General features: G+C 31.1%; 1 protein-coding gene across 2 annotated transcripts in view; it reads left to right on the forward strand.

The window, feature by feature from the left end:
- The first annotated feature begins 2,043 nt into the window (after positions 1-2,043).
- Lrrtm4 (leucine rich repeat transmembrane neuronal 4) overlaps positions 2,044-21,445 on the forward strand; it is a 756,281-nt gene continuing 736,879 nt past the window's right edge. Inside the window, exons 1-2 of one of the 2 annotated variants that reach the window (XM_004844641.3) lie at positions 2,044-2,780; positions 4,584-6,130. In XM_004844641.3, the coding sequence (XP_004844698.1) occupies positions 2,777-2,780; positions 4,584-6,130 (1,551 nt within the window). In that variant the 5' untranslated portion in view covers positions 2,044-2,776. Of the gene's footprint in view, positions 2,781-4,583; positions 6,180-21,445 lie in introns of both variants that reach the window. The other variant, XM_004844643.3, reaches the window with a different exon arrangement.

Consider the following 21,445-nt stretch of genomic DNA (forward strand, 5'->3'; position numbering starts at 1 on the left):
TCCTTTGCTACTCTCAAAGCTTTTGACCCTCCTCTATTTTCAGAGTTTGTTCAATAAATCTTAACTGAGTTTTGAATACAGCTATCAGAAAATTATGGATGAATCGATTACCTAATTTGGAATGTAGTATCTTTTACATCTTGATACTTTAAACAAAATATCCATTTATTCAATCACTACACTAAAAATATGGATGCCATCCTAAAATTATGATTATCTACTGTCCAAAGCTGTTCTCTTACCATGCAAACAAAAGAAATTTCATACACATATGAGGATAGTTTAATATCATGCTTATTACATATTCATTATATTGAGAAATTAGAAAACATAGACCAAAAAAACCACAAGAGATGAAATCTAATAGATCCCAATTCCATCTTCCTGTCAAATCTGTTCTGCATATTTTATTTTGCCCATGTGCTAATGAAAATCTGTGGAGAAACTGACTGCCTTTCATTTTCCTCTGGCACTTGAATTGTCTACCTCTGGTCTCCTAGTTGTATAAATAGTGGTCATAATTTCCAGTCAGGTGATATTGAACTTTATTGTCAAGTTTAAGGGCAGCATGTGTACTTTTTCATTAATCTATTATCTTTTCCTAATTAATTATCTATCATTGAATTATCTACCTAGGTGGAGTTTGTGTTTCTATGTAAACTGCATTGCTTTGAACAAATTGGGTGTGTATCATTTATACTGATTTATTTTCTCTCCATAAACACAATAATATTGCCTCTTGTGGTGTGCATTTGCATTTTAATAGGTATTAAGCTGTAAGCCAAATGCACACATTTCTAAAATAAAAATTTGGGTATCAGTTAATGGGAAAAGAATATATTTGAGGGACACATTATCCCTTTCTGTTCTTAGAGAAATCTTAGTAATTAAACAATTCACTGTGACTGCCTGCTCATAAATCTGAGTCAAATTATGTGTTATTCATATGATAAATTCCTTTCAATTATAAATATTTTGGCAAATAATGTAAAACCAGAGTATTTTTAGAAATGTACTTTTTCAGGTATCCACAACAATTCTAGATGCTTATGTAAAATCCATTTAAAGTTCTCATATCTGCTAAATTAGGTTAGCACTCTGACCCAGCAGTCTTTCTCTGAATTATATTAGTTCATTCTCCTGGATTATTCCAAGAGCTGTTAATCTGCCTGAGAATTAAGAAATAAATAAATAAACATGAGGAGCAAAATAGAACTGATAAACTATACTTTTAAGTATTCAATACATGTTTAAGACAAGTATACAGACTTTTACAAATTCTGTACATCACATACTTTATAAATTCATTAGTCGTTACTCTAAAGATACAGTGAAAATTCTAAAGAAATACTATAAAAATGTAGAACTGGATTGGTTTTGTTTCTCTAATATTAGACATTACAATATGTGATTTGCATTAGAAAAAAATTTGTGTTATACATGTGTATGAGTTTAAGAAAAATGCCTGCACTAAGAACATTAAGCAGGACCTCTACTTCTGCCTTCTTCTTCTATCTTAGTTATCTTCACAGTTTGTAAAATAGTAAAGATGATAAATGCTTTAAGACTAAAAATGTACATTTTTACGAAGTCATGTTCTAGACTGTTCAATAAAATGAGCAAATCTTCTAAGGTGTGCTACTGTCAAAAAGGCTAAAAATTTAAAGATTAGCCTTAAATTTTTTCAAAGGTCACCATAATTAATATTGGCCAATTTCATTTTCTCCATGAGTTAGATGGCTTCTGTATGTGATTGGCTTAAAAAATGCAAATAAATACAAACAAATAGTAAAAATATGTAAAAGTCAAATTATTGCTGTCCCTGCAATCATGATAAATCACCTGTGATGTGCTAAAAAAATCAGGTCAAGACAACTTTTAAAATCTATTCATTGCATAACATTTAGAGAAGGAGTATTGTACTTAATATATGCTATCACTAGAAGGAACCTTTTGGCATAAACCTTTCATAATTTATATTATTGTAGAGGGAAAAAATGTGATCCTGCGCCTTTAATTTCCCTTTCTGAGCAAGGGAAGGCTGCACACCACTGACAAGCTCACTTGTTCCCGTCTTTAATGTGCAATCTGTTTTCTCCAGCGGAGGGCACTCAGTGTATCACAAACTCAAGCATTAGCACCAACAAGCTCTGAGCCTCATCAGTCTCTGGAAAGCCTTCTGAATTAGACAAGGGCTGCCTCTCAGCACAGCTACAAAACACTTTAAACCTGACCAGCTAAATGGATAAACCTAGCCTGCATAGCTTTTAAACTGGGGTCTCATACAGCACAGGAGGCCTACTTGCTTCAAGAACTGAAAAGCCAGAAGATGAATTGCTTTATCTGGGAATGGCAAAAGCCAGCAAAATAAGGAATGCCAGGTATTCTGAAGATTTTCTTTTTTTCCTGTCTTTTTACAGAGAAGTTGGTTACCTTCGAGATGGGCTGTAGCTCTTTGCACAAACTGAAAATTACTGCTGATGGGTCTCTGATGAATTATAAAATGGTCTTCAGAGCCTAGAGACCCCCGCCGACCAGACGCTTCCTCTTCCCTGCCTCTTCCTCCCACCCCATGCTGATTTTTTTTTTAATATATGTGTGCATATATTTTTGCTTGTCCTCTCCGGGGAAGTTTGTATGGGGCTACTAGCTCCCATGTGGGATCAGAATGGTGTGAATGACAGCCGCACTGTGTCATGAAGGTGGTGGTGGTTTCAGCACAGGAGAAATAAGAAGAAAGCTGAGAGAGGGGGGAGACGTTTTTGGATGACAAAGGATGGGTAAGTGAACTTTTGTTGTTTCCTTCTCAGCAAAGCTGATCCTCTTCCCTTCGTGTCCTTAGCGGTGGCATTAGCTGATAAAAGACAAGGAAACAGGCAAAAAGCCTCTGAGTTTGTCAGTTGACTCACTATAGTTGCTATTATATTTTTAGATCATTTTCCTTTTTGCAGTGTTTTTTTTTTAAATTCATAAATGCATAACACGGACTTAAACAGACTCTAGAGAAATATCTTTAAGACTGTCGCTACTGTCTGGGTATCCACAGATTGGGAATTGAGTATGAGATAAATACTGTGTTTGTTTCTGTTTCTTGTTAATATTAGCCACGCTTGTATTTCTGGTTGCTGTCAGGAAGGTTGTTAACACTTTAAAACTGGGTGTGCGTAGGGGTGGGGTCCTTACTTTTTAGAGATTGCTCAGGACTTGTTTTATTTTTGAAGCTGGATCCTGAACACAGCTTCCAAATTTACAGCAGTCATTTGCCAGTCTTATTTTTTCAAGTGTGACTGGCTTTTTTTTCCCTCCTGTCTGCGAAAGCTGGAATGTATTTCAATGAGTCTGTAACTGGCAAAAGGACAGAGAGCAAGATTGAGTTTTAAATTTCAAAAAAAGAAAGGAAAAGAAGAAAAAAGTAAGAAAAGAAAGAAAAAAACTTGACTGAGAAGGAGCGCTTTTAGATTAGGCGTTTGGCTGATTGCCCTCTTGGTTAAAAATATGAATATTAAAGAAAAATGAAACTGCAGTATACAGCAGTGGTTTTTTTCACTGTTAAGAAATAATAAATCTACTGTTCGCAGAGGAAAGAAGTCCCTTAACGTGCAATGACTTGGAAATGTATCATAAGTGCCGATAAACTGCAACTTCACAGGCTTTCTGAAGTTAATGGAGGCAGGAAAAAAAAAAGTCAATGAGAAATTTGAACAGGTCAGGATGGTGGGGTGGGGGTTAGTAGTCTTCTGTTTCTTTCCTTGTTTATCCCTTAAATTTGTAAGAGCATCTATGTGAAAAATAACAACAAACTGACACACAATACTGCTTTCCATTTTATGGACTATTTAATAAGAAGTGGGCGATCTTAACTTTGGAGTGTACTCTGATAAAAGTGGGTATGCCTTTTAGCTCATGTATTACTGGGCATAGAACCACAGTACACAATAATATATGATGATTATGAAACTGAGAGAAACACTGTTATTAGTCGTCACATAGTGCTTCACGGGCTGCCTATATTAGTCCCAGTGCCATTTTTCAGAGCTCGTATCATGTCATCCCATTATGCAATAAGCATAGAATCTCAGGCAAGACAAACTTGGATTACCTTGACAGCTTCCTGAAGCTCCTTTCTATATCACATCCTTTTGCCCAACTAGTAGAGATGTATGAGTACCAGGTTTACTAAGTCACAATTTTGTCCTTACCAGAAAAGATTCTACACTTTCTTTTGGAACTGTTTTTTCAGCACAATGACTAGCCAAGTATTATTGTTATTAAAATGTCAGCAGCATTTGGTGAAAAGAAAGGCTCTGTGCTTTTCATTATTGAGATACACAGAAACTCCTGAAACTCCAAAAAGATTTTCTTAGTTCTACAGCACTGTGTTGATTTAAAGATCAAGGAAGAAAGAATGAATCCTAAACAGCAAACATGCAGCAATGAAAAAAATAATACTTAAGTGTTGAATGTGTTCCTAAATCAACTGTCCCATTACTGCATTAGACAAAGTGCCCCTGATATGGGTAAGCTGGTGGTGGTGTATCTTAATACCTTCACAATGTGCATCTGTCTTCTTTTTAATATTGTAGGTTTCCATTTAATTACGCAGCTGAAAGGCATGAGTGTGGTTCTGGTGCTACTTCCTACACTGCTGCTTGTTATGCTCACGGGGGCTCAGAGAGCTTGCCCGAAGAACTGCAGATGTGATGGCAAAATTGTGTACTGTGAGTCTCATGCCTTTGCAGATATTCCTGAGAACATTTCTGGTGGGTCACAAGGCTTATCATTAAGGTTCAACAGCATTCAGAAGCTCAAATCCAATCAGTTTGCCGGCCTTAACCAGCTTATATGGCTTTATCTTGACCATAATTACATTAGCTCAGTGGATGAAGATGCATTTCAAGGGATCCGTCGACTGAAAGAATTAATTCTAAGCTCCAACAAAATTACCTATCTGCACAATAAAACATTTCACCCAGTTCCCAATCTCCGCAATCTGGACCTGTCCTACAATAAACTTCAGACATTGCAATCTGAACAATTTAAAGGACTTCGGAAACTCATAATTTTGCACTTGAGGTCTAACTCACTAAAGACTGTTCCCATAAGAGTTTTTCAAGACTGTAGGAATCTTGACTTTTTGGATTTGGGTTACAATCGTCTCCGGAGTTTATCTAGAAATGCTTTTGCTGGCCTCTTGAAATTAAAGGAGCTCCACCTGGAGCACAATCAGTTTTCCAAGATCAACTTTGCTCATTTTCCACGTCTCTTCAACCTCCGTTCAATTTACCTACAATGGAACAGGATTCGCTCCATTAGCCAAGGCTTGACATGGACTTGGAGTTCCTTACACAACTTGGATTTATCAGGGAATGATATCCAAGGAATTGAGCCAGGCACATTTAAATGCCTCCCCAATTTGCAAAAACTGAATTTGGATTCCAACAAGCTCACCAACATCTCCCAGGAAACTGTCAATGCATGGATATCACTAATATCCATTACTTTGTCTGGAAATATGTGGGAATGCAGCCGGAGCATTTGTCCTCTGTTTTACTGGCTGAAAAATTTCAAAGGAAATAAGGAGAGCACCATGATATGTGCAGGACCTAAGCACATCCAGGGTGAAAAGGTTAGCGACGCAGTCGAAACATACAACATCTGTTCTGAAATCCAGGTGGTCAATACGGAAAGATCGCATCTGGTGCCCCAAACTCCTCAGAAGCCTCTGATTATCCCTAAACCTACCATCTTCAAACCTGATACCTCTCAGTTCACCCTTGAGACACCAAGCCCTTCTCCAGGGTTTCAGATTCCTGGCACAGACCAAGAGTATGAGCACGTTTCGTTTCACAAAATCATTGCTGGGAGTGTGGCTCTCTTTCTCTCAGTAGCCATGATCCTCTTGGTGATCTATGTGTCTTGGAAACGCTATCCAGCTAGCATGAAGCAACTCCAGCAGCACTCTCTTATGAAGAGGCGGCGGAAAAAGGCCAGAGAGTCAGAAAGACAAATGAATTCCCCTTTACAGGAGTATTATGTGGACTACAAGCCAACAAACTCTGAGACCATGGATATATCGGTTAATGGATCTGGGCCCTGCACATATACCATCTCTGGCTCCAGGGAATGTGAGGTATGAACCATGATCCTCCTAAAAGCATTTCTACTGCGGGGAAGGAGAGGTAAATGTTTGAAGCTCTAGAGGTGTCTCTAATCACTAGCCAGATTAATGACCCTTTTGCTTTTGGGTTTTTCTCGGTGTGAAAGGTTACTTAATTAAATTACAACTACCAGGAAATTGACTGCTCTTTTTTTTTTAATGGTTGAAACTTGAAGGAAGTTCATTCAAGGATGAGATTAAGTTGTAATAAAGCACTATGTTAAAACACCTGTTTTTTTTTTTTTTTAAACAGTTTGTATACAGGGATTGGACTGAAAAACACGCATACACACAAACAAAACTCTTTTCATTCTGGTATTCTTGTCTGGTTCTTGGTGTTTGACTTTTGTAATGGAGTAAAGGAGGGGCCAGTTTAATTTAAAAAGAAAGTGAGTTTACCAAAATTCCAGGAGGTAACAAAGATTTAAACCAAAGAGCAATTTACCCAAGCATTGATTTTGTTGTAAAATTTTAGTTTTGATTAAAGCATGCAACAGGGATCTCACAGCCATGTCATTTGCCATTTAGCTATTTACCAGCATAGAGAATGTCAGAGGCCTACTGTGTTATTGTATCAAGCTTTTAAGGACTGACTTCTTGCCTCCCTCCCTCCCTCCCTCCCTCCCTCTTTCTTTTCCTCCCTCCCATCCTGTCCTTCCTTCCTTCCTTCCTTCCTTCCTTCCTTCCTTCCTTCCTCTTTCTTTTCATCTTTCCTTAAATTACTGGGACATGGATCCCTTTTCTATAGTTTTTTGAGTGCTGGCTATTTGTGTGTAATCTGAATGAAACTTAACTCTCATGTGTTGGCTTTGTCCCTAGTAACTAATATCAGGTCACAATGTTGTGGATGATTTAGCAATAACAGAATGACAGGCATAATAGGGACTGTTTGTCAGTTTTGCTGTCATCCCCAAAAGAAATGATATGTATTCTTATTAACCTTATCCAAAATTAAGCAATGCAAGTATTTATAAATAAAAGGAGTAAGGTTTGTTCTGGGTATTCTCCCTTTCTGTAATAGTCTCAAATGAAGGTATGCATTTCATGTTATACTGTTCTTGTTTACATGAAAATAAGCTTGGTCCCATTTTCTGATTATTTAATTTTATAGGTCATTTATAGGAATATGTTAATGATCAGAAAAATAATCACAAACTTGCAACTTGTCAATAAGTAATACTGGATGTAAATTGTTCTTTTATTCATAAAATTGATCATAATGTGCAAAGACTGTGACTTCCAAGGCCTTGTTGCTGAAGTAAACTAGTTAAGAGAGGTTGAGTTCAGGCAATATGCTCTTTTAGTATCTGATTTTAGTTGATTACTTTTTCAGAAGAGAGTTTTAATGACCATTAAAGACACTGCCCTTTCTAATGTTAGTTATAACAGCTGGAAAATATACTTTGATATTTGATAATATATATCCCAATTTTTCATAATTCTAAATGCATATTTTAATGAAAATGCTTTAAAACAAAGCACTGAATTTGAAATAGACAGTACAATTTGAACTATTGAATTGTTGTTCAAAGTTTATTCCCTCTCTCTCTCATCAAAAATAAGAGACAAAATCCCAAATACTAAATCCCTGAAAGAAACTTGTATATACAATTACCCTTCAAAATAAAGAGAATAAAAGATTTCTATAAAAAGTTTAACAAGGGTTGATGTTTTTCTTGCAGGCCTGTATTGATATATGAGAATACAGATAACACACATTTATCCTATTTTATTATGAGTTTTGAAAGTTTGTAGTTCTCTTAAAGGCAAATAATATAAAAGCAAAAGAAAAATTCAGGTTTATTTGTTCATTTTTTTTCCTAGACTTCTGGAATAGAATGATAGTTTTTATATATAAGGATCACCAAGAAGATTGTTAAAGAACTGGAACTCGAGAGTAGGCATTCTAAAACTTTTCCAAAAATCTTAAATTACACAGATTACTCCTTCAAGAAACACCATAATAGGACAAAATCAACAATTTGAAAATGTATTTCTTAATAAGTTGTGTGTTTAAAAACACATTTTGATGCTATATGTGTTATATAAATGGAGAGTAAGGTCATGAAATTCACAAGCATTGTTGAGAATAACAATCATGTGAAGGTATTAAAGATGAATAATGCCATTAAATATTGTACTGTTGCATCAAAATGGTAGCTACTGGAACAGATCAAACTCTCCATGCCTTACAAAGTGGAAGATGGTAAGCGGTCCGTTTAAGCCATTGTCTGTATTTGAGAAGGTAATAAAGTACAATAAAACTACATTTAAATGAATAGTCACTTGTTTTGAAACACAAACATAAAAACAGTGCAGGTACCACCTCTTTTTAACAGGATGTTAAGTATATTATAGTTATATGCGTATACAAAAACAAGCAAACTTAAACTAAGAACTTATCTGTAAGGAAATTCCCAGTTGTCCCCACACTTTTTAAACTTTTGACGCCAGAAGAAATTTTCTCCTCTTGAGAAACAGTTCCATAGAGAGGATGCCTCTACAAAATGGATCCAAGACAGAAAGTAATTTCTAAGTCTACTAATTTTTAAGAACAGTAAGAATAAATGTGGTTAAATTTGAGCCTGGTCTTTTTTCACAAATCTCAAATATTGATAGCTTATAAGCTATAAAAACATTAACATTTTAAAGTAAAATTTTGTGAGGTAAGTTGGATTTTAATTTAAAATATCAAACTCTATGAATAAAGCCATAAATATTTTACTTCAAAAACACTGACAAGCATTAATTTCTAAGACAGTGTCTTGACTAAAATTATGCTTTAAATTAAAAATAACACTTTCCACATATTTCTATATTCAGTTATCATGACTTAAATATAGTTAAAATATTCATTTTGTTTGTTTCTCTTGGGAGTGAAATAAAAATGTTAGGATTCTTTATTAGAAGTGCATCTGTGAGAAAATACACATATACCATCGTAATTTTCAAATTAAGTGATTTTAACGCTATAATTTTCAAGTTATGATTTTGAGAAGTCTACATGTACATATCATATAAATAAACTGATATACTATTATAATAACAGCAAGATTTCTCATCTATAAAAGAGGACTGGATAGCAATGAACATTTTATGATTTATGGAAAAAATATAAGAGATACATACATCTCAATCTTCATACTTTGAGTGGATCAATGTGCTAGGTTGTACTGCATCATTTAATTTGTGCACAATAGCTACTCAGAAAAAATAATTTAAAACAACAGGATACAGCTTTGGCTAAAACGTAGTAAAATGTTAGTAAAAACAGAGAAAGTTAGAAGTATTTATTTTAAAAAATACTTGTGAAGTCTTACACAATTTTCTCTCATTAAAAGTGCTACAAAGATATGAAGTTACATCTCTATGGACATGAAATACTTCTTTCGATTTTATAAAGTTTTGTAAAAGTTTTTAATATCTCATACTTTTAGCATTTATCAACTGAGGATAACAAGAGCAGTTATGAAAGTAATCAGTGTGAACACAAGACGAAAGAAAACATTTCCAGTTTCTTTTGCATTTAGTAAAAGTAAAACTTGTAAAATATTAAAAGAAATGAAGGTAATTAATAAAAGAAAATTTAATGAAAGAAATTTTATATCCAGAGCATTGTAAATTTTAAGTAATTGAAATTTAAGGTTTATTCCATAATGCTCCCATTAAGAAAATGGCAATATAGGTGATAATATAGGCAAATGTTTTCCAAATATTTAATGTTTCAGTCATACTCTTTAAACAAAACAAAACAAAAATGGTGTCACTTAAGGTTTTTAGTATTTATTTCACTGCTATGGGACAGGTGTTATAAACTATTTCTAAAAATGTATATTCATATTTGTTGGAGGACCATGTTCAAACCACTGATTTATAATGTAATATTAATTTCTTCTGTCACTTTAAAATTTGACATTTTTGCACATATCAAGTAGATTTCCAGGGACCATATACCATATGTTGAAACAGGATTCTAAATTACATAGGCCCAATATCATTAAGTTTAATATTTTACTAAAATAGAACTACAGAAAATAAACTTTATTAGGTGGCTGATTACTGTGTCACAATGAAATGTTATAATTGAAACTCTACCTATTCATAGAGTATATTTATGTATATATGTACGCAGGTGTGTGCTTTTGTAGTGAGTTTGTACATATATGCATTTGAATATGTATGCATATACATACATGTATACAGATAAAACAGAAGGAATAAGAAAAGAAAATATAGAAATATTTTCATCAAAATTATTTCCATTTTTGATAATTTGAAATATTAATTGAAAAATCTTGCAATAGAATTACTGATATTTGTTAGGGATGTAGTTCTTCAGGTAAAAGTTTAATTATATCTAAAATTTATTATAAATATCTTACATCTGCATCATTTAACTTTTTAAGAGAGTATTTGAGGTATTAAAATCTGTATCTATACTTCATAAATTGCCATTTGTGGTGTAACTGGACTAGTAATTTCACTTCTCTTTGACCCATTGCACAAATGAGTGTATTGTATGAGTATAGTATTTCCCAGCTGGAAGAAATCCTCATTTCTAAATCTTGTAAAATGTCTATGTAATTTTCAGAACTAAAAAAAGCAAAATGTTATAGGGGAGAAAGATGATGTGTTTATATTCATTATCAATGAGAAAAGGAAGAACTTCTTGAGTTATTAAAAATCATGTATCCAAATGAACAGTCATACAATTTCTTCATGCTTTAGGAGAAAATACATAACATTACACAGAAATGTTCATGAGTACAAGCATGGGCATTTATGCACACACAGTACATGTCTTTTAAATTCAGCTAAATAACTACTGGATTTTGAAAGCACTTAAAACTATGACTGCTATAGAAAATGATTGCCTGTATTCAATTCAATTGAAATCTCTTCGTGAAGAGCATTTTCATTAGAATTCACAAATGGTAGTGCAGAGTGACAGCTGCCAAGAAGGTCTCACACAGCTAATTTAGGAAAGATTTTTAAATTGACTAAAATGGTTGAATTCTTTCTCTAGTCTTAGCTGGTACTAGCATCTCATGGACAAAGCTTGAACAATTGGTTTTTATCTAAGATACCAACCTGAGGAATCTGACTATGGTCTTAAAAATGGATAGCTTTTTACATACCTCAGTAATCTCCACATAATTCCAGAATTTTTCTTTTTGATAGTTTTCTACATTCAATAAAATGTAATTATCTCTGATTCTTCTTGAGAGTTGCATTTATAGATAGCCTTAGCTTTAGAATATGCTCAGTAATATCACAAGGGACTTGACTCATCTGAATTGTCAGGTTTCTAGAGTTTCATGATTCACTAAACAAGAGAGAAACAGTAGCAACCCGTATATCACTAGACACTGGGAGTTTTGAAAAATTAGTTTGTCTTTTGATGAGCAACAACCGTAAAGTGATGTGGTATAGACTTTAAAACTTAAAATGCTTTTTATAGTACCAGAAAAACCATCATTTATTGAATCAGTTTAATACAATTTCAATATTCTTAAAAGGGAAGAAAAATTATGGGGCCATTTTTTCCATGGCTTCCATAAGCCATTAATGTTTGAACTATAAGTTGAGGAAGATTGGGTAAAGGCACAATATTTCCTATGGTAGGAAAACCATTGGTGTTTACATGGATTGCTGCTTAAAACTGCTTGATAGATACAAAGATTAAGTATTTTAAAAATGGTTTCACTCTCCAGAGGAATAAAGGGTCTAAATAAATGTAACTGAGAAAAAAGTTCTTTTGAAAAAAGTAAGATATTTGATTTCAGTAAATATATTGTAATATTTACAAATAAGGTTTTGGAATAAAAGGACAGCAAAGCTAATACACATTAAGAAAATATACAAAAATTCTGAAATATATTCTTCAAAATTTATGAGGAATCATGATTTAAAAAGAAAGTGGTGAACACAAATTGATGCTCAGATAACAAATCAATGTAAGTATGATAAAACTCATAGAATTTAATGTTATTGTTTGAAAATAGAAATATCCTAATATCTTAATGTTACTTAAATGGTATTCTTCCGTATGAATATCAAAGTAATTTTGAAATATTGCATTTCCACAGACATACATAATTTGACATCCATATAGACTTTATAAGGATTTCTAGATTACTTAAACATGTGCACAGAAATTCTGTAATAACTTTTCCAGTTTATATGACTTGTCTTCAAAAGAAACATTTGCAAAGATACTAAAAAAAAAGAATTTAAAGTCATGAAAATAACTTTTTTTGTTTTGCCTGTTTCAATGCCTCAATTTGGGTGACTTTTCTCAATTTGGGGATGCCTTTACCACCATCTCTAAAAGGTTGTACTTGCTGTTTTACCCTAATTTTTATCATTTACTGAATTCTTATGCCTCAGAAATAGCATTACAGATGTACTCAGTAAATCTAGCAAAAAAAGTCATCTTATACCTTTTAATTATTTTTTAAAATCAAATCATTCTAGTAGAAGAAAGTAAGAGTAAATATTTCGATCACAGGCTTTAAAAGAAAATTGTAAGGTAAACAGTAACTTTATTTTGAAAACTTCTGATGCAAACTTATAATTTTCATTTTTACTATATATTTCAATAACTGGTATCTTCAAATACCATTAAAATTAAAAATGAAAGAGTACATTTATTTTAAGAGTATATTTGAATATTTCAAAGTATGTTAAATGTAGGTGGGTTAAGAAAGTTCATTCTTTAGTATCTAAGTAAGAAAATATATAATTTCAAATAGAAATATAGTTATGACTTGCTTCAACTGAGGAGGAAAATTGTAAGATTAAAGACAAACTCTATAGATACTAATTCTGGAATAGCATTTGCTGCAAAGAGAAAAACATGCCAGAGAATGTTTTATTTAAGAAAGACAAGGCTACTTACTTTAGTTTCACTGTATATTTTCACTTTAAACATTAACGATTACTTTTCCTTGCCTTCTTTTATAACTATTATGAGATGAAACAATTAAATTAGACTTATAACAAAGTCAAACAGTTATTGGGTGTAAATTCTGTACTTGCATCCTCAATTCTTCCCTCGTTCTCAAGTAACATTTATTGAATCATTGGTTTTTTCTTTTGTTCCTCGAGATCTACATATTTGAGATGTTGAAAATAATTAAAAGTTAATTTAATTATTTAATACAGTTATTGAATACACTTAAATTCAAATAAAGCCTGATAAACATTTTCTGTTTATTACATCCTAAATTTGATCATGATACATTACATTATTAAATACTTTAATGTATACAATTTAAATTGATTGTCAAGAATTTCTGTAAGACTTAAAATGAAAATATGAATTAATTTTGTCTGTGTCTTTTTTGTCTAGTCACCCTAGATGAAAAATTGATAATCTCTTCTGTGTTTATAGATCTGTAAAAGTAATAGAATAGAGGTCACCCTTGAAGTACTTTAGGTTGATGGTCAAACCACAGCCTGGACTAATATTGTTTGGTCCAGTGGTCAGATGAAAGGGTGAAAAGGAGGTCTCAGATCTGAAATTGACTCACTTTACTTCTCTAATATTGGACAAGTAAATATGTATCTGACCTTTCTGTGATATAATTTTTCTATCTATTGAACTGGGATAATAACTTTCCATGTAACTTGCTGAGATGATTAATGAGGTATTATTTGAAAACAGCTCTGATTTCTTTCCTAAAAAGCTTCAGTGTACACATAAATGATGATTAATTATAAACATTCTGTCCACTGAAACATGCAAAATACAATGTGGTTGTATTATTTTCATTGTTATTATTAGTTATAATGATGCTTATAATGCTTCCTGATGTAGAAACAAGTATTGTGGTTACATTTTTATTTAAGTGAATAATAAATCTGGCCTTTCAGTCCCTTGTCTGAATTGCAATTTAGTTTGGGTATCAGGCACAATAATATTTAGTAATATCCTCAGATTTGTAAAATATTTCCTTGGTCAAATATTTTATTCATCTGAGAAAGCAGCATTTATAATTCTTTTATTGATATGCTAGAGAAGAAATGTGTTATAGAAACAACTTGTAAGTTCCCAATTTCATAAGTTATTGACTTTCAATTCATTTTTACTGAAAGTACTTTTAATTCTCCATATATTTATCCATTTACATATGGCAGTTCTCAATAAACCATATAATGTTCTTTATAGATTGAATAGCTAATAAATAATTTGAAGAAGTAATAAATCTGCATCATATATGAATATATTTGAATATATACACACCATATATATAATTGTTGATAGGACTACAACTTGAGAAATGGTTCCTGGGAGATTTTGTAATTTTTATGAGCATTATAGAATGTATTGACACAAGCAAAAATTGCTATAATGTCACTAAGGTATATAATCCTATGGGACCACAATGATGTAAGTGGTACTCTGGTGACTGAAACATTTATACAAGTATGTGGCATAGTTTGTGTGTGTGTGTGTGTGTGTGTGTGTGTGTGTGTAAATTTATCAGTACATGTATAAATGTGTATATATAAATTTTAATGCTTTAATGTGTATAGTTATTTATATTTATTGAATATAAACTGAATTCTTGTTTTACAGAAACATACAGCATCATTATTATTTTTGTCCCCATAACTATGATATATTATAAAGTGAAATACATTTCTAAGTTTCCATAGACTATTTCCTATAATACTGTGATGTGATATTAAATAGGGATGACAATACTGGCATACGGACTTAAGAAATACAAACCCCATCTCTCTAGAGAAGACAAGTAGTTTTCTTTGTGATTGGAAAACCAGAATTACTCTAATATGAAAAATCTTCCTCATGCTGAGTATTTCTTATCAAACTTGGTACTCTGGAACTGGAAAAACTGCCACAGAATTGGTGCAGGGATTCACTGGACCCTCTGTAAGAGACCAGAGATGAAACTCCTTTCATTGTGATACCTCCACAAATCCTTATTTTCACTGTAGGATCACAGTCATGTTTTGAATCTCCAGGAATTAGTGTCATTTCAGAGTTAGATCTCATAATCAAAAGTCTGATTACTTCATATTCCTCCACATACAGTCACTATGATAACTTGCTGTAGGTTTCTTTAGGGATGCCTAGGAGAAAGACCCACAGTATGAACTATTTTTCAGGCTAGAGGGTCTGGCTTTCCTTTTATTCAGTAGGGTCTGTAAACTGGCTCAGTTTGGAAACTATAGGTTCGTGACTCTCTCTTTTGTTGATAATCAACTTAGAACCCTTCTGCTTATACAGGCCAAGTAAGAATCTGGTAGATGATTCATGTAATTCTTTTCTAGAGACTTTGGAATCCACTTCCCAACATCATCTATCTCTTGTGAGTCAAGCTACTCTGATTACTGCTTTGGATTTGCCATTGTGATGGTGGCCATCCCCATGTTATCTGTGGTGATGAATTGCTGATTCTAGGATTCTGCTATTTCTGATTCTCACTTTCCCATTACATTTAGGAATCACATTTTGATAAATTTCTCCCTGAAATTTGTGAATCAGTGGGAAGAGAAACTGCAGAACTAGTAGTCTTGACCTTACTTTTCTCAACAACATTTTCTGTCCTTGAAACAGCATTTGACAGTCTAATTGAAATTTATTTTCCTTTTAATGTTTTTATACTTTTAAAAACACAACTTAGTTTCTAATTTTGAAATCTGAAAGAGAATGGAATATAAACTTTTCACCCTTTAAAAAATATTACCCTTTTGTTTTTCTGTCTATCCATGTTATATGTCTTTTTCTCAACAACTGGATGGTAATAGATAAGTTCAAATCAATATTAAATCATGTTTCCCCTCAGTTTTGACAAAACATCTTCCTTGAGAGTGTGTAGATGATTCTCCAACAAGACATAAAGATAGACAAGGATCATTGGAATAAAAAGAAAATACCATCCATTCTCTTTCTCATTGAAGTTTGTTTTTCTAAAAATTTTAATAAAACATCATGATTAATTATATAAGAAAATATACCAGTTTATTATACAGTGTTGTCAAGCTATTTCTGTGCTCCTTAAACTGAACAAAAAGATAAAGTTTATTTTGAACTATGGATGAGTATAATTTAAAGATTAATTTGATGTATTTTGTTTATTTTCCATTATTTACTAATTATAAGATAAACAGTCCATTTTTTAGAAAATACAGAAATTTTAAAAATATGCAATTATTTATAAGTTAATTAAAATAGTTAACAAACAATATTAATATGCAATAATAACACCTTAGAAATCCTGGCACATTTATTTCTATCATGTACAAATATATGTGAGTGTGGTATTATACAAAATTAACCTTTTATTGGAAAATGTACATGTAAGTTTCTGTACTGCTTTTTTAAAATTCATATTTTATGATAAACAGTCATTTAAGTTTGTTCAATTTGCTTATATTGTTGTTTTTGTTTCTTTGGTTATTGCTTTTTGGTATTGAATCCAGGGCCTGCATACACAGCTATATGTAGCCTTCTATATATATATATATATGTTGTTTTTATTTTTTAATTTTGAGAGAGTCTTGATAAGTCACTCAAAGGATACCTCAGCTTCCTAGACAGGCCACCATCCCTGGATAGAAGCACCATTTAAATATAACTATATAAAATGTATATATATAAATCATATTTAATTGCTTTTATAAGATGTATTATATTTTACTTAAGGCTTTCTTTGTTCAACATTTATGGTACTTTGTATCATTGTCTTAAATATTTCTTAATTGACATCCTAAAGTAGATACAGTCCTAGATGTGAAAAAAAAAACTTGACCATACAATTTTAATCTTTTAACTCACATTGCAAAATTATTTTTTAAAATATGTACTTTTTATAAAGTATATGAGTTTCCATTTTTTCACCATATGTACTAACATTATTTAAAATGCAGTTGTTTTCAACAAGTTGTTTGATTTCTACACTTTTGATTTAATGCAGTAGAATCATTTTGTTTTCAATTTTCATATTATTGTATTTCTTATTTTGAAATATGGGCAATCCTTGAGGTCAATAATAAAAATAGTTTTCGTTATAATTTCCTACATTGCTTTTATTTTTTAAAGACCTAGGCCATTAGAAGTAGAGCAAACATGAATTATACTAAGGTCATTTACTTCACAAGCTTATGTTTACATTTAATTCTTTAATCTACATATAATTTACTTACATATCCTATACAAAGTGCAGAATGAAGTTGCTTTCCCACTAAAACTTGTAATTTTCAGCACATTTTGCACAATAATATAAAATGCTCATATATCCAAATGGTTTTTATGCTTTCTACATCACCCTGTGAATTCATTCCTTAATATCATAAGTATATTTTCAGATGCCATAAGTTTTATAATATAATTTAGTTTTATAAATAAGTGTCTTTCATATAATTGGTAAATTACACACAAATGTTAAAAATATGTCTTAATTCTTCTCTTGCATTTGAACTCAGGACCTTGCATTTGCAAGGCAGGCAGTAGAACCACTGAGCTAAATCCCTGGCCCTCTAGCACTTTTAATTGAAATAAAATTTTGCATTTCTTTTTTTTCTCTTCAACACTGATATATATTGTTTTCACTGGAATTCTGAGTCTATAATTTTTTGAACAATGGGAATTTTTCTAATTGCTTAAATGAAGTATAAAGAATAGCATAAAAATGTTCAGTGATCTATTTTTATTGCATCTTTCTTATGACTCCCATAAAGATGAGTTGATTTGCCTTATTTTAATAATCTTATAAAATATTATAATGTATGTATGATATATAGTTATCAGTATTTCATTATTTCCATAATTTTTGCAGGTTTAGTAAATTCTTTTGAAATTTCTTAATAAAAGTAATTTTGTAAAATATAAAATGTGGAAGCCTCATAATTACATTTCTTATTTTCATCATCAATTGATTAATCTTCTAGAATAAGATAAAATAACTATAGTGATATGAAGCAATTATTTTTGTTCTTAACGTTTATTACTCTATTATATTCTTGTCAGTTTTAGCTTTCTATTTATTCAATAAAAATATATTTTTAGTTATTGGTACTAACATTGGACTTAATGCTATTTACAGTAGTTTAAAAAACATTATTATAGCCAAATCTTACTTCTGAGAATGATCATAAATACAGACAGATTATAAAATAGAAATTAATACTGAATTTTACTAAAGGAATTTTTACCATTTTATTTTTTTATACATTTAATGAGGTGTATCTTTTTAACAGTTTTGTTTTTTATGTTATAAATTATACATTTTTATTTTCTAATATCAAATGTTGTTTGCATTTCTAGGATAATATGGTTATTCTTCCATGGTATTCTTCTTTTTTTCTTCCATGGTATTCTTTTCCAGATAGATCTTTATTGAATTTACTTTTATCTTATTTATAACCTTTACTTTTTTCTTAGGAAGGAGCCTCAATATTATACACTCTATAATTGAGTTATATTTACTCATTTGTCATTTTCAAACTCTAAATTGGTTATGCAAATTCTTTTTCTTTGAAGTATGTAGATTAGCCATTAAATGTTGCCTTTGTAGAATCCTTTTGGATATGTTGAGAAAAAGTTATGAATTTTGGTGAGATATTTTCACCTTTCCTTATCCTTGAATCAGAATATTGAATTATGGTTTCCTAGAAAAACATCCATTTTCTTGAAAATGTGTATTTTATGCTTATTTATGTATCAATTACTCATTTTTAAACATCTCCTCTACTCATATTTGTTCACCCAATCTTTGTAGATTATTGTACTTGAAACTGTAAATGCCTTGTTAGCTCCTTTGTTCTATACGCTTATAATCCAGAATAAAATTATTGAATTCTTAGATGTATCTTTTTCCTTATGGTGGTAAATTCCTTAAATATGTATACTTCTTTCAGTCTTTCTTTTTATACATCAGTCTTGTTCATTTATTCTTGTTTATGATTGCTAAAGATATTCATAAATTTAAAAACTTGAGGGAAGTTGCCTTTAAATTAACAGGAATTATATCTATGTTATATTTTCTAGAGTATAATACTATTTATGTCTTTATAAATCTTTCAGCCAGTACTCTGTAACATTCTTAGTAAACTATTACTTAGTTTATCACTATTTCTCAGTAAACTATTACTTATATACTGAGATTACTTTTGACCTGAAAATTATTCCTCAGAAAGAAGAGATAGTCAATATTTTAGACACTGTGGAATATGTGGTATCTGTCACAACTACTTTGCTGCTTTAATGTGAAAAGAAAAACATAGAAATTAAGTGAAGGATGAATATATCTGAGTCAGTAAAATCTTATTTATAAAAACTGCAGGCTGTATTAGGTTCCTGTGCTATAATCTGCTGCCCGAAATCTCTGTCACTTCCATAAGCTTTTAAATATACTTGACTCTTACCTCTTAAAACAAAATAAGAATTTTCTAACCTCAAATCCTCTTCTCCTTCCCCTGCCATCCCAGATTGTCATATCCCACTCTCCTTGCTTATGAATCGCTAAGGAGCTCTGCACACTGCACGGGCCTTTTTTCATGTCTCTCTTATTATGCTGCCCTCTTTGAATTATCTTTATACACTCAACACTAGAATGTTACTCTGCTCCTGTTTAATTTCCAGTAATCACCTCCTGAAGAAGCCATTGCTAAAATCCTCATATGGTCAAATTTCCCTGTTTTCCTCTTGGTGACCATGACCACCACCTATCCTATAATATACATACCCAGGTTATTATCTTTCTTTTTTGTAATTATTGATTTAATTATATCATTCCTACTTGAATCTAAGCTACTCAAGGAAAAATAACATATAACTGTTAATCTTTGGACTTTAGTATTTCACTTAATATCTTATAAATAATGGCTTAATAGATATTAACAGACTAATTATTTTATTTCTAAATTTTACTTTTTAGCTTCTTAATAATTTACTGTTTATAGTGTCATTTAAATTTATAGTGACATTTAAATCTATTTTCTAATTTTAACCTTTTTTATTTCTCTTAAACTTTGAGAGTGATCTTTTTCAACTAAAAGTCATTGTATTTTGTTGTTTTCACATTTACTTCTTTTCAGTTTTTAGCTTAGCATCTTAAAGTAATTACAGCCATTCTTTGAAAAAGTTTCTTTATATAATTTTGTCTGGAAAAATTGGAAAGATTATTTCATTTTTAGAGTACAATTCTATAAATTAAGATATAAATTTTGTTGTGGCCTATTTTTAATATTTATTTATTTATTTATTTTAAACTTTGTATTAATATACCTGTTTTATTAAAGTTCATCTTCAAATCATTTTGATAATACATAAAACAAAAATGAGAAAATACCTTATATAGTTTTATTAGCATTTATGTATATGTGTATTAGCATTTATGTATGCATATATGTATATGTATTTTTACTTTCCAAAAATTAATGTAAGCAAATTATTTATAACCTTGAATTTATTAAATATATTGTGAGTCTATTTATACAGCAGTAAGCATTCATTGTCAAAACCTTAGTGGAGAATATTATTTTTCTGTACCTGGCGTTCAGTTTTATTTTGGTAGTTCTGTCAACTTTTTGAAATAAAAAAATTTAAAATAATAACCTTTGAACTTATGTAATTTCCAGTGTACTTAATAATTTACAATTTATAGTGACATTTAAATCTCTTTTCCCATTTTAACCTTTTTTATTTCTCTTAAACTTTGAGAGTGATCTTTTTCAATTAAAAGTCAATGTATTTTGTTGTTTTCACATTTGCTACTCTGATTACCAATGACATATGTAATTTCTTGTACTTGTTTGTGTTCTTATATTCAGACTTCTGAAGTTCATTTTCCCTGCCTATTCAAAATTGTACTGGTTCATAATTGGTTTTAAAATTGTTTGCTAATACATTACCTTCTATAAGCACCACAAATTGTTTATCTTGGAATACACCACTTGACTTAAAATTACTTTTTGGGGGGGATATTTGCTTGAATAGTTAGAAAATTATTTTCATATGGTTGATTTTTCTAAATTTTATTTTGTTTTTCTTTCTGTTGTGTGGTACCAAAGTTCTCTCTAGAAAATATTTTTTGGTTTTTTGTGGTTTTTTTTGGTACCGGGGATCGAACTCGGGTCCTTGCGCTTGCGAGGCAGGCGGCAGAATCAGTGAGCTAAATCCCCGGCCCAAGAAAATATTTTTTAAAATACTCACTTTTAGTTTGATTTAACAGTATCATGGTTGTTGCTTTTTGTTTTTTAATGAAAATAATTAATTCAACATTTTATTGCTAAAACTTTCTCCCAGGTTTCCCA

The sequence above is a fragment of the Heterocephalus glaber genome, unplaced genomic scaffold (assembly GCF_053883595.1).
Source record: "Heterocephalus glaber isolate CG9 unplaced genomic scaffold, H.glaber_assembly_v1.0 deba00000470, whole genome shotgun sequence".
NCBI lineage: Eukaryota > Metazoa > Chordata > Mammalia > Rodentia > Bathyergidae > Heterocephalus > Heterocephalus glaber.